This window comes from Megachile rotundata, chromosome 8 (genome assembly GCF_050947335.1).
Source record: "Megachile rotundata isolate GNS110a chromosome 8, iyMegRotu1, whole genome shotgun sequence".
Classification (NCBI taxonomy): Eukaryota; Metazoa; Arthropoda; class Insecta; order Hymenoptera; family Megachilidae; genus Megachile; species Megachile rotundata.
In genome coordinates, this window is record NC_134990.1 from 14,567,969 (window position 1) to 14,579,987 (window position 12,019).

The window sequence follows — 12,019 nt, forward strand, 5'->3', positions numbered from 1 at the left end:
CAGTTTTTTTTTATTAATTGTTATTATACATTTCTGGTATTTAAATATTTATCGTGTCAGAAATTTATTTTACTATTTTCAAATTTTGAGATTTTGGGGGGTTGCTGGGGTTAGCGCCCTGTTGATACGGCACTGGTATCTAAAGGTAGCCACTACCCGAGATGCTCAGCACTCAGTCCACGCTGGATTCCCGCGCCGTTTGGTTCGCGTCGTAGCGTTCCTGTAAATTTTAAATTTGACAAGTCGTATCACAATTTTCAAATCGCGTCTTGTTCCTTTTTGCCACAATTATAATTACAAAGTATTCCGTTTGATTTTGATCAAATAATAATTCGTAAATCGTGTCTGAAGACCGGAATCACGAAGGTTAGGAGAACAAATCAGAAGGGCGAACGCGATTAAGGAAACACGATGCCAGCGGATGCGGAACTCAGTAATCTGCTTAGCAGGAGGCAAAGGATCAACGAAGAGCTGGAAGAGGGGAAAGAAGTGAAAAAGCAGTACAAATTTGTGAACGTTTACACCGAATTTCACGAGCTGTCCCGTCGCGAGATCAAGCAGTATGAGCAGACCTTCAACAGGTGAGTACTTTATCCTTTTTTTTCCTTTACGTATACCCGTGTATCGCATCGACAAAAGAGGAAAAATGATGCCGTTCATTGTCGTCTTATCCGAATGTCTTTGAATCGATCGTTTGGATCAGTTTTCCTACACTCGAGATACGATTTCACGTGCGTAGAAAAATTTGAACGTGATTGATTCGTGCGACCGTAGTTCTTAAGCCGGGTCTGCACACGATGCAAATTTTTGTTTACGCTAACAAACATAATTAACGTGAACGTATGCATAAATTTTCGTTGCGTTCAGCGTTCGTAAATCGTTACATAGCAACGAGTGTGAATTTATCGTGGAAATCTTTACGTCGAATTTCATATTCTACGCACGGCGTAAATTTTTTCCAGTGTAGACACGGCTTTAGGTTGTGAAACCGGTGTGAACACAATTTTCATTTTAAAATATACGAATAAAATCTAGTAAGTGTTTTTTATTATTCCAAACATATACATGCGGCATATTTGACCGTAGTCAAAATTGTCAAATTGTCAACCATCTTTGATTTCACGTAATGTGTATCGTTGATAGGCTACTAATAAAAATTTATTCACTTAGAAATTAAACGTATCGTTCATAGTTATTGTTTGAGGAAATTATTTGTCTTTAGTGCCAACTAGAAATTGCGAGATAAAGCGTACAAGGAAATCGAAAGTGAATCACAACTCCTGTCGCACTCTGCGGTTTTGCTTTTTGTTTACGTTTACTCGCTCGAGTTTACATTACTACCTACAGACAGATCGTGTTGCTTTGGTCAGATCGTTTCTATATGTACAAGTATAGAACGAAATGAAATAACGTTATGGGTCAGTTGAAACCTATCGGGGTGAAAAACAACCTATCTTGCTGCTGCTGTCGATAATGTTATCAATAAATATCGAAATGCCATCGATGGTTCGATACATCGAACTATCGTTGTAGTACGTTGTAACGAGTAATTTTATCAAATTTAATTACTTCTAATTAGATAACACAGATTACACGTACTTGAAGTTTAAACAAAAATAAATAAATTCGATTAATGAAACACTATGAAATTTCTCATTTTTTTTAAGATCGAAACATTAAGACTATTTATCGATTGTCAAGGCAGAATCGATCAGTTTCGATTGGTCGATCAATCTTTCTATCTTCGGATTTTCTATCTATATTGTTCTAGATTTATCCAGAATTAATCGTAAGATTTTTGACAAGATATCAAGATTTTTCTCAAGAAGGTGTTTAATTCGTATTGTTAGTAAAGCGCAGGCGTATTTGTCCAATTGTCAAAATTGATTTTTCTCGATAACCTTGAAAATACCGTGACAGTTTCGTTTAATTAAATAAATCTAATAATCGAAAGTGGTACCGAAATCTGTGCCACTGCAGTTATTTTTATGTGGTATATCGAGTTCGAACGTTAAGCGTACTCTCGCAATTTACCTTGTTCGAACGAAACAAGGGAAAAACGAAGGAAAATGGAAAAGTCACGCGCCAGTCGTTACGAAACCGCAGATGGCAGAATTCGTGACGTAGTTATTTCGTAGCACGAAGAAAAGACTCGAGGGAAGAGAGCAAGTCGTGTTGCGGAGCCAGCACACACGACCTCGAGGTTTGTCCTCCGTCTCTCTTGTTCTTCTTGCAGGTATTTCGGAGCGAACCGGACAGCAGGTTTGACAAGGCAGAACCAGGGTGGACGGCCGAGCGAGAGCAGTTCGTGTATATACCGTGAAAAAGTTGCGTCGCGTAATATACGATCTAAATTTATAATTTAACGTTTACAATTCTAATTCGCGTCGGTCGTTGCCCATAACCTATACTACATTTTAAAACCATGAATTCTTTTTCTCAATTCTTGTTAAATTTCGAGTACTTTTTTCTGTCAATGTTCTAATAACCGATTAAAATCTGATCGCGTTACACCGACTATAAATACGTATCGCTTTTCTGCCCTGTTATAGATACAGGTTCGCTGACATTTGATAGTTTAGTCAGTGGATGCACGTAGGTTGCAGCTATCTGTTGACCACTTCCGGTTTCACTAACCGCTTTCAAATTTTTTGGTATTAATGTAATATGTAACACCTCTCATTTTTAACTGTGATACTTTGTATTATAACTTCTATGATAACCGGATTAAATAAGAGGGAACAGTAAATAGAAATTAATATATATAGAATTTATATATTAATTAATTAATTAATTATATATATATATTAACAAAAAAAAGTAAATTAAAATATGTTAAATTATTATTTATTTACCAACGGTTTCATACAAACTTCTGGTGAAATATAACGTTTCGTGTAATGTACACTGTCTAAAATTATGAGCTCAGAATTCTTGTCGTGAAATTCGCGCTAGTAAAACGACCTTTTACTTTTACTTGCACAAAGAAATCACCTCGATTCGAACGTGATTAGGTTTAGACTTAGATTTTTAAACTTTTTCTATCCCTTTTATCTTTTTCTCCTTTCACGGCAGTTACGGGGGAGAAAATCGTGACCTATTCCGGCATGGTCCGTGTTGCAATAAATTCTTCCCACGTGTAAAATATTATTCGTTCTGTGGTCACGCGTGGCTCACGCTATCATTGCGTATTAGCTCGATAGAACTACAATGCAACGAGATGTAGGGATAGATCACTTCCGCCTCGAGATCGTTCGAAGTTCTCGTGCATGGTTGACTCGTGTCCAGGTTGATGAACATCGTTAATACGTCGTTGTTTTGTGGACTGCAATTTTCACGTACTCCCGAATTTCTCGCGTGACAATGTTATTCGCACGTTACCGGAAATGATCAGCACCGGTGTGTTCGTTTCATGACTAACCACCTCAAAGTATACGTAACACTTTGATTCACACGCGTGTGTACTTGATGCATGATTCACGAGGCAAATTGTCAGGTTGCCCTCCTCGTCGCTGTTCACGTTCAGTTCCCTCGATAAAACGTTGAAACGGAACGCACGATTGAATTAAGCTCGTTGAACAAAGTGGACGTTCAGACTCGTTTCGGAAACGTCAATGAAAATTGTCCACCGGACTTGATTTCACGTTCACTTCAATCATAACATTACTTTTTCAATTATCTCGGACGCTGCTTTTAAATTCCTCGTGATTGTGCTAGGTCATGCATCGAATCGCTGTTCCGTAGATCGTGTAATATCGTTCGTTAACGGGGAAAGGGTTAAACGCTTACGATCGCAGAGATTTTCGCAGAATTGAACGCCGCGAGAGAATGACGAAAGAGAGGTGTAGATGTGATGGGAAAAAGGTGCAAACCGAGCGTGACTGCTGAATAAAAGTGAAAAAAGTCGACGATACGCTTTTATTGTGCACGATCCTTAATATGCCGGCTAACTTCCTGTATTCGAGCTGTACTTGATTTTCGCTGATTCGCGAGACACCTCGAAACTGCGACCGAAGTAATTATCGATATTAGGTGAACTCGCATTGAACTTTTCAATCATCGATACTTCTATTTATAGTAATATTTATTATGTTTTAATTGTGTTAGGATTTTTACAGGAAGTTTCTGTGCACAGTGTAGGATAGTTTCAATTTTTCTCAGTCATAAATTACCTAGATCTCAATTTCCCCAAATTTCCTAGATTCCAAATTTTCCGAATTCCCTATATTTCAAATCCCCACAGTTCTCTAGATTTCAAATTCCCCAAAATCCCTAGATTCCAAATTCCCTAGATTTCACATTCGCAAAATTCCCTAGATTTCAAAACCCCAAATATCCTTAGATTTCACATTCTCAAAATTCCCTAGATTTCAAATTTTCAAAATTCCCTAAATTTCAAATTCCCCAAAATCCCTAGATTCCAAATTCCAAAAATTCCCTAGATTCCAAATTTCAAAAATTCCCTAGATTTCACATTCGCAAAATTCCCTAGATTTCAAAACCCCAAATATCCGTAGATTTCACATTCTCAAAATTCCCTAGATTTCACATTCTCAAAATTCCCTAGATTTCAATATTCAAAATTCCCTAGATTTCAAACTCCCAAATTTCCCTAGGTTTCAAATTCTCAAAATTTCCTAGATTTCTAATTTTCCAAATTTCAAACTCCCTAGATTTCAAATTGCCCAGATTTCGAATTCCCCAAATCTCAATTTCCCCATATTCTAAATTTTTTAATTAATAATTTCCCTAGTTTTCCACAACTTTTCCCAGATTCCGCAAATTCATTAAATTCCTTATATTTTCAAATCCCTAAATCTGCAAAATGCCTTGAAAAGACAAAGTTTGCAACGCATGCAATTTTGAAACGATCGACTCGAACAACTCGATCGGCAAGTATTCAAATGACCGATGCTTAATTAGGTGGCGCATTTACAGGATTCACTTTCGCGCGGAATGTATAATCGATTTGAATCCTGCAAACAGAATTCGATGTTCTCGAAAGAAAAATAGGTTTGCTACTTTGGCGGAGTTGTCGCAATAAGCATCGAGCGAACCGTTACCTCAAAACTATTCAGAAAGATCACGCGTTCCGAATACATAAACGATGTTAGAATTTATTCGAGAACGTTGCTCGCAGACATCGTGAAGATATTTCATATCGATCACCTCGATGGCTTTCATAGGCGACTTGCTGTCGACACTGCTCTCATTTTTTTAATTAATAATTTTAGTGGAAATTAATAATGCAATTATTATGTGTTAATAATTCAAGTGAAACGTTCCGTGTTAATTAATCAACTAAATTCAATATTACGTATCAAATTGAAGAGTGAAAAATAAACAAGGCCGCTAGATTACATTTCTGCGGAAAACACTTTTCTATTAATAGAAATGTTCGTAATCGAGAATGCGTATAAAAATACTTTGTTACTTTTATCGTTCTATTTTGTACGTAATCTCTGATCATTAGAGGCAGAGTTTTTCTTAATGAATTTCAGCAAGGATCACTGCACGATCAACTTGCGTAATAAAAGTTTGAACGCCACGCTCCGTAAACTCCGCTGAAACTAAATTACACAGGATCTCTGCTTAGTTATACAAATGTGAAAATCGCACAGGATGATGTGGCACAGATAACGCGGTATCGTAACGAACATCCTTGATAAATGTATACGATTATTATTTCATTTGCAGATAGCAATTTGTAATGACCAAATAAGGTATTGTATTCGACAAGTACCAGAGTGTACTCGACTTCATCGAAGACGGTTCGATTCGAAGAAGCTTCGGATTAAGAAGTAAGAATCGTTTGAAGGTCGAGGTTACGTTTATAAAGCGTGGTCAACGCTGATCAATAAGAGCGGGAGGGAACTATATCGCATCACCCCACGCATATAGTGTGTTGAATATGATAACAGACATTCATTTCACAGCTAATTTAAACATTCAATTGATAAGCTTATCTCGCTTTTAGTTGAAAGTCTTACTCAGTGGTTCACGTCTTTTTTATTTAATATCACATCGTAATAGTAGTTCCCCAAATTCAAAAGTCCCTAGATTCCAAATTCCCCAAATTCGAAATTCCCTAGATTTACAATTCCCCAAATTTGAAATTCCCCAAATTCCAAATTTCCTAGATTCCAAATTCCCCAAATTCGAAATCCCCCAGATTCCAAATCCCCCAAATTCCAAATCCCCCAGATTCCAAATCCCCCAAATTCCAAATTTCCTAGATTCCAAATTCCCCAAATTCCAAATCCCCCATATTCCAAATTCCCCAAATTCCAAATCCCCCAAATTCCAAATTTCCTAGATTCCAAATTCCCCAAATTCCAAATTCCCCAAATTCCAAATCCCCCAGATTCCAAATCCCCCAAATTCCAAATCCCCCAGATTCCAAATTCCCCAAATTTCAAATCCCCCAGATTCCAAATTCCCCAAATTTCAAATCCCCCAGATTCCAAATTCCCCAAATTCCAAATCCCCCAGATTCCAAATCCCCCAGATTCCAAATTCCCCAAATTCCAAATCCCCCAGATTTCAAATCCCCCAAATTCCAAATTCCCCAGATTCCAAATCCCCCCACATTCCAAATCCTCCAAATTCCCCAAATTCAAAATCCCCTAAATTTTGAATTTTTGCATTCACATTCCATTGCAACAAAATGTGCACCGAATCAATATACACTCAAAGCATTTTCGTTGTTCTCGATGGAACGAAGGTGAATGGTGTGTCAGCAGCACAGACGTGAAAGATTGAAAGGTCAAGTGCAGAGTAAAGGTCAGAAGCGTTATCGAGACTATTTTATCCCGATGTTGTAATCTCGTGCAGAGAAAAATTTTCCTTTCACTCGTAATAGTAATACACGAAATATTCGGTAGCAAGGGATGACGTCTTTCCGAATACAAAAGAAGAATCTTGAACCGCATCGATCTCTGAGAATGGTAGAAGGGTAAGAGGAACATATCAGCAAAGTACCAGCAGCTACCTTGACCCAGTTCCCTCTGGATAGTCTTGGAAAATGCTGGCGAACGAATCACGCGGCAACTCGGCTAATAACGCAAGAATTGATTTTGCGATAACAATACCTGGTTGTCTGGTGTTCGTCGAACAACCTGGCCTGATTACCGTCGATTCACGATCGAATTGCGCCAACTTTTATCTTAATGATAAGAAGGGGCAATCACGTCCAGGGTACTCATTTGCGATTCTAATTAAGTCTTAATAGGACTACGAAAATAACCGAGTGCACAGGATTAAAAATAGGTCATTTTTGCTGGCAATCTTAGTAGCTGAGTTTAATGAATTCTTTTGATTATTTCTCTATTGTTAATTTGCGTATTGTTAATTTAATTATTTGTTTCGCTGTGATTATACGTCACATGTGTGACATTGCATATGTTAGATTTAGTTAACATTTCTTTCGAGTTACTGGGTCATTCCAAATCGATCACTTTAGACGTATTTTTCAATGAGGGGCGTAAAGTGTTTAAGTGTAAAAAAAATATGGTTATATTGTTTAAAGTTTTCCCTTTAAAATGAGCCCTTCAGAACGGTGGAGTCTGGAAAACTGACGTCACTGCAAGCTGGAAAATTCGCGGGCCACTTCTGTTTTAGGTAGAGTTGCGCGCGCAGCTTGGGTCCAGTAGCATAGCTGCGCGCGCAACTTGCCTAAAACGGACGTACGCGACTTTTCCAGTTTTTAATTTTATTGTACAAATTTTATTTATGAGTAAACTTTCTAATGGAAAGAATCAACTTTGACCCATTGACTACATTGCAGTCGACTCACTGCAGAAATGCAACTTCGCTGTAAAATTCGTGTTACCTAGAAACAGCAGTAAAAGTTACTCGACGAGATTATCACGCGATTTCGATTGATCGAGCGTAAACGAGATATCGGGTTAACGAAACGCTTGGAAAGTAATCTTATCCCCTAACGAATGTAAACGAATGCAATTTGGTAGATCCTAATCGCTCGTTACTTTTTTAATTAGCGTGTAACGCAAATGATGTGTGTATCAATAGCGAGGGAACGTGAGAACGATTCGACAACGGTGTGTACCGATTTCGAAAGTGGCGGTGAATGTCAACGGTGTTAGCTGCGGCGTGTCCGCAAACCGGAAGCTCGTGAAATCGACTTTCCGTGTAAACGATCCCGATAGCCGGATAGCTTTCCAGAGAGTTACGATGCGTTCTGTTGATTCAACGGAGCGCATCGTTCGATAACATCGAATCTTCCGATTCTACTCGATCGAATTGCCTTTGGAAATCTTTTCTTGGTACGGTTAGCCACGGTAATTGTTGGTATTTACGATTTCCTTGATCCTTGCTATGTTTCTGGGTAAGAGAAGTCGGCCAACTACTACTGAGATTCCTGAGGTGATCCACTGATGGGAACTTTGAAAAGTTGCAATATAAAATTTTATTGGGAGGTTGAAATTTGTTTATTATATAAATAAATATGTTTCTATAAAATTGGCATATCTTTTACAGATTCGACGACGGTCACGATGGATTTCTGGACTTATCGGAGCTAAAGCGTATGATGGAGGTGTTGGGTGCACCGCAAACGCATCTCGGTTTGAAGGCAATGATACAGGAAGTGGACGAGGATGGCGATGGACGGATTTCCTTCCGCGAGGTTAGCGATTTCACGCGTTGATTGTCGTTCATTTTCGATAGAAACTATTTTCATAATTATAGCCCGTTTCTCCTTTCTCTATACAAAATATGTAATGGCCTCTATGAATAACAGGAAACAATGCGTTTTATGTAACAGTTTCATTTTACCGGAAATCGATGCTTCGACTAATTGTGAACGCTTTCAATCATAGAAGTTAGTTAGAATTTCCTGTATTTTCGGGTCTGTCTTTTTGTGCCGCTGAATGTATTCGAGATGAAACTCCAGTCTCGTTTCGCTTTCTACGTAGAAATTGGTTTATTTTCGCCCGTTGAGCATTGAGTTTAATGCATGCCTACACGTGCTATATACCCTTCATAAAAATAGTCCGCCCCACGGGGTGTTGGACGCGTGCAGACTTTTCCACGGTTGCTGTTCAAACTTCATGTGTGGCCGTGAAATTTCTGGGTATTGCTGGTGTTCTGTTTTAGTCAAGTAGTTAAATTTCTATTTAAATAGGTTTTAACGAACAGACGTTGCTAGATGACGCTGGGATGAGTGTAATGGGAAATCTAATAGGGTGACAGTAAATTTTGGAAACTTAGAAATTAGAAATTTGAAAGTTAGGAAGGTTGAAGATTCAAAATTCAAAAATTGAGAATTTGGAAATTTCAAAATTCAAAATTTCAAAATTCCCAAAATTCAAAATTTTCAAAATTCAAAATTTCCAAAATTCAAAATTTCCAATATTCAAAATTTCCAAAATTCAAAATTTCCAAAATTCAAAATTTCCAAAATTCAAAATTTTCAAAATTCAAAATTTCCAAAATTTCAAAATTTTCAAAATTCCAAATTTCAAAAATTTCCAAATTTTCAAAATTTCAAAGTTTAAAATTCAAAATTTCCAAAATTTCAAAATTCAAAATTTCAAAATTCAAAATTTCCAAAATTCAAAATTCAAAATTTCCAAAATTCAAAATTTCCAAAATTCAAAATTTCCCAAATTTCAAAATTTTCAAAATTTGAAAGTTAAAAATTTCAAAGTTCAAAATTCAAAATTTCAAAATTCCAAAATTTGAGAATTCAAAATTTCATAACTCAGAATTCCCATATTCAAAATATCAAAATTGGAAATTTTTTAATTCAAAAATTGCAATTTAAAAATTCGAATGATAAAACCGAACGTAAGATGATTCATCGTAAAAGCATGATTAGTTTTGAGATTAAATGAAATTTCACCGAAACGTTAAGTTCGAAGAAGTAAAGATTGCATTGTGCATTCGAGACCAGATAAATTGCAAATGCAAGGGCACGAGTGCGTACGAAGGAAAGTCCTCGGACTGGATGCAAATGCACGAGTGGACATTCCTACGTGACTTTTCGTGGTTCGCGAACAAAGCGTTCGACCTGCATATACGCGCGATCGGTTGTCTGTTTCATAGATCACCGTGATTCATCGCATCACTGAAAACTCCACGCTTACCTACCTTATTACTCATCCCCACATCATCACTCTACAGTACATATTTACATATGCAGACACAATGCAGCATTTAATGTCCTTTTTGCATTTCTTTCCCTTTTACATGTATTATATACCTTCATTAATTAATACAAAATTAAATAAAAATTGTATATGCAGTATGTAGACTTTTAGCTGTCTATGAAGACTTAGAAATTGCTCGAAGGTACGTCCGAAAGGTCGGCGACAGTATTTAGACTGTCGACTCCTTGTTCCTTATCTCTATTTATTATTTGCTGTAACATGACCTCGTTTGACGCTTTGTTCTCCTATCTTAAGCGGTGCATCATTGCACACTCTCCAAAAACTGTACTATTATTTTGGGAATTATACAACATATCATGTAACCGAAATGTTTGTACAGTTTCGTATAATTTCTTATCGCGGTATACATCTGATATTCTGACTTATCAACTTTCCAACTTTACTCAAGCGCGAATATAAAAATGCTGAACGGGTAAAATTGTTTCGTAAGAACAAATCGAATCGTTCGATCTTATCTCTGTACACGTACGGTTTATGACCTGTTACAGTTTCTGTTGATCTATCGCAAAGCACGTGCCGGTGAATTGGAACAGGATTCCGGATTGGGCCAGCTGGCTCGTCTTACAGAAGTCGACGTGGACGAAGTGGGAGTCACTGGAGCCAAACACTTTTTCGAAGCCAAGGTATTTATTAGAAATGACATTCATATTGTACTTTTTTGTCAATCCGACTTTTCGAATGAATTTTTTGAACCTAACCTAACCATTTTCGCAGATCGAGCAGCTACGAAAGACGAGCAAGTTCGAGGACGAAATTCGCATGGAACAGGAAGAACGAAAGCGAGAAGAGGAGGAAAGGGCGGCAAGGCGAGCGCAGTTCAGACAAAAAGCTGCTCTGTTTGGCAATTGAAAGGAAAATTCGCGATCCGAGAAAGTGTCCGGCCACTACTGCGCCTCACTGGAATTACAAACGATTGCCTCAATCCGATTCACTTGTTTCATAATAAGATTTGTCGATCGGGAATGTCTTAGCAGATCGGCTTAGCCGAGTATTACATCATTAGGAAGCGCTAATTCGTGACAAGAAAGAAGAACTATTGTTATAAGCTTTTATCGAATGTAATCTTTTAGATGAGTTGTTTTTTTATATGCATTTTGAGTACTGAACGATAGTTAGTTTTAGAATCGAGATTCTTTTATAAGTTTCTGTTTTGGTATAAAAAACTTGTTTACCTATGCGAAGTTTTATACAGGGAAAATGATAATTAATTGTGCAAAAGTAATTCTTGCAATTTTATAAGCAGTCAGTTACGCTTTTGGAACTTTCAGAAACGTAACTGATTATTTAGAAAGAGGTTTTATGTGAAACGTTCTTTTGCAGTTTTATAGGATTAGATTATTTTGCATTCGTATAACGAATAGATAGAATAGATATTAATGAACGCACGACTGATATTCTAAATATAATATGTAAATGTGTGTATATTAATTTATATGCTAATTTCAATTTTAAATGTAAAGTCGCACTGTTAAGATAAATGAAACATTTTGCAACTTGTTCTTGATCAGAAGATTTTGACAGCAATTTTTTACAACCTGTTTTTCAAAGGATAAAGATCACTATGCATCACTGTCTTTTTAATGATGTTTCGTTTTATAACTTAAAATAGGTAGACATTAATGCATCGAAACGTAAAGCAAGTTAAGATTATTTTTATAAAATTTTAATGAATATGTTGCGGATTGTGTATATAAAATGTAAGGGACAATAGATGTGCCTTAGGTAAGCCTGTACAATTAGATTGTAAATAAACTTTTTTGTTCCGACAATTTTGTACACGTTTAATTGAGTAATGAAATAATTATTACAGTAGTGTACTTCATATT

The 12,019-nt window shown here is 36.8% G+C and overlaps 1 protein-coding gene across 1 annotated transcript; it reads left to right on the forward strand.

Moving 5' to 3' along the window:
* The first annotated feature begins 159 nt into the window (after positions 1-159).
* On the forward strand, positions 160-11,962 carry Swip-1 (EF-hand domain-containing protein D2 homolog Swip-1). The gene is made up of 4 exons (XM_003702797.3): positions 160-581; positions 8,500-8,647; positions 10,682-10,816; positions 10,908-11,962. Exons 1-4 carry the CDS (start codon positions 412-414, stop codon positions 11,040-11,042), a joined length of 588 nt encoding a protein of 195 aa, XP_003702845.1. The 5' UTR covers positions 160-411; the 3' UTR covers positions 11,043-11,962.
* The last annotated feature ends 57 nt before the right edge of the window (positions 11,963-12,019 follow it).

Coding starts and splice junctions, on each gene's coding strand:
- Swip-1 (XM_003702797.3), top strand. CDS start 412: ATGCCAGCGGATGCGGAACTCAGTAATCTGCTTAGCAGGAGGCAAAGG. Junction 582..8,499: donor TATGAGCAGACCTTCAACAG/GTGAGTACTTTA, acceptor TATCTTTTACAG/ATTCGACGACGGTCACGATG. Junction 8,648..10,681: donor GACGGATTTCCTTCCGCGAG/GTTAGCGATTTC, acceptor GACCTGTTACAG/TTTCTGTTGATCTATCGCAA.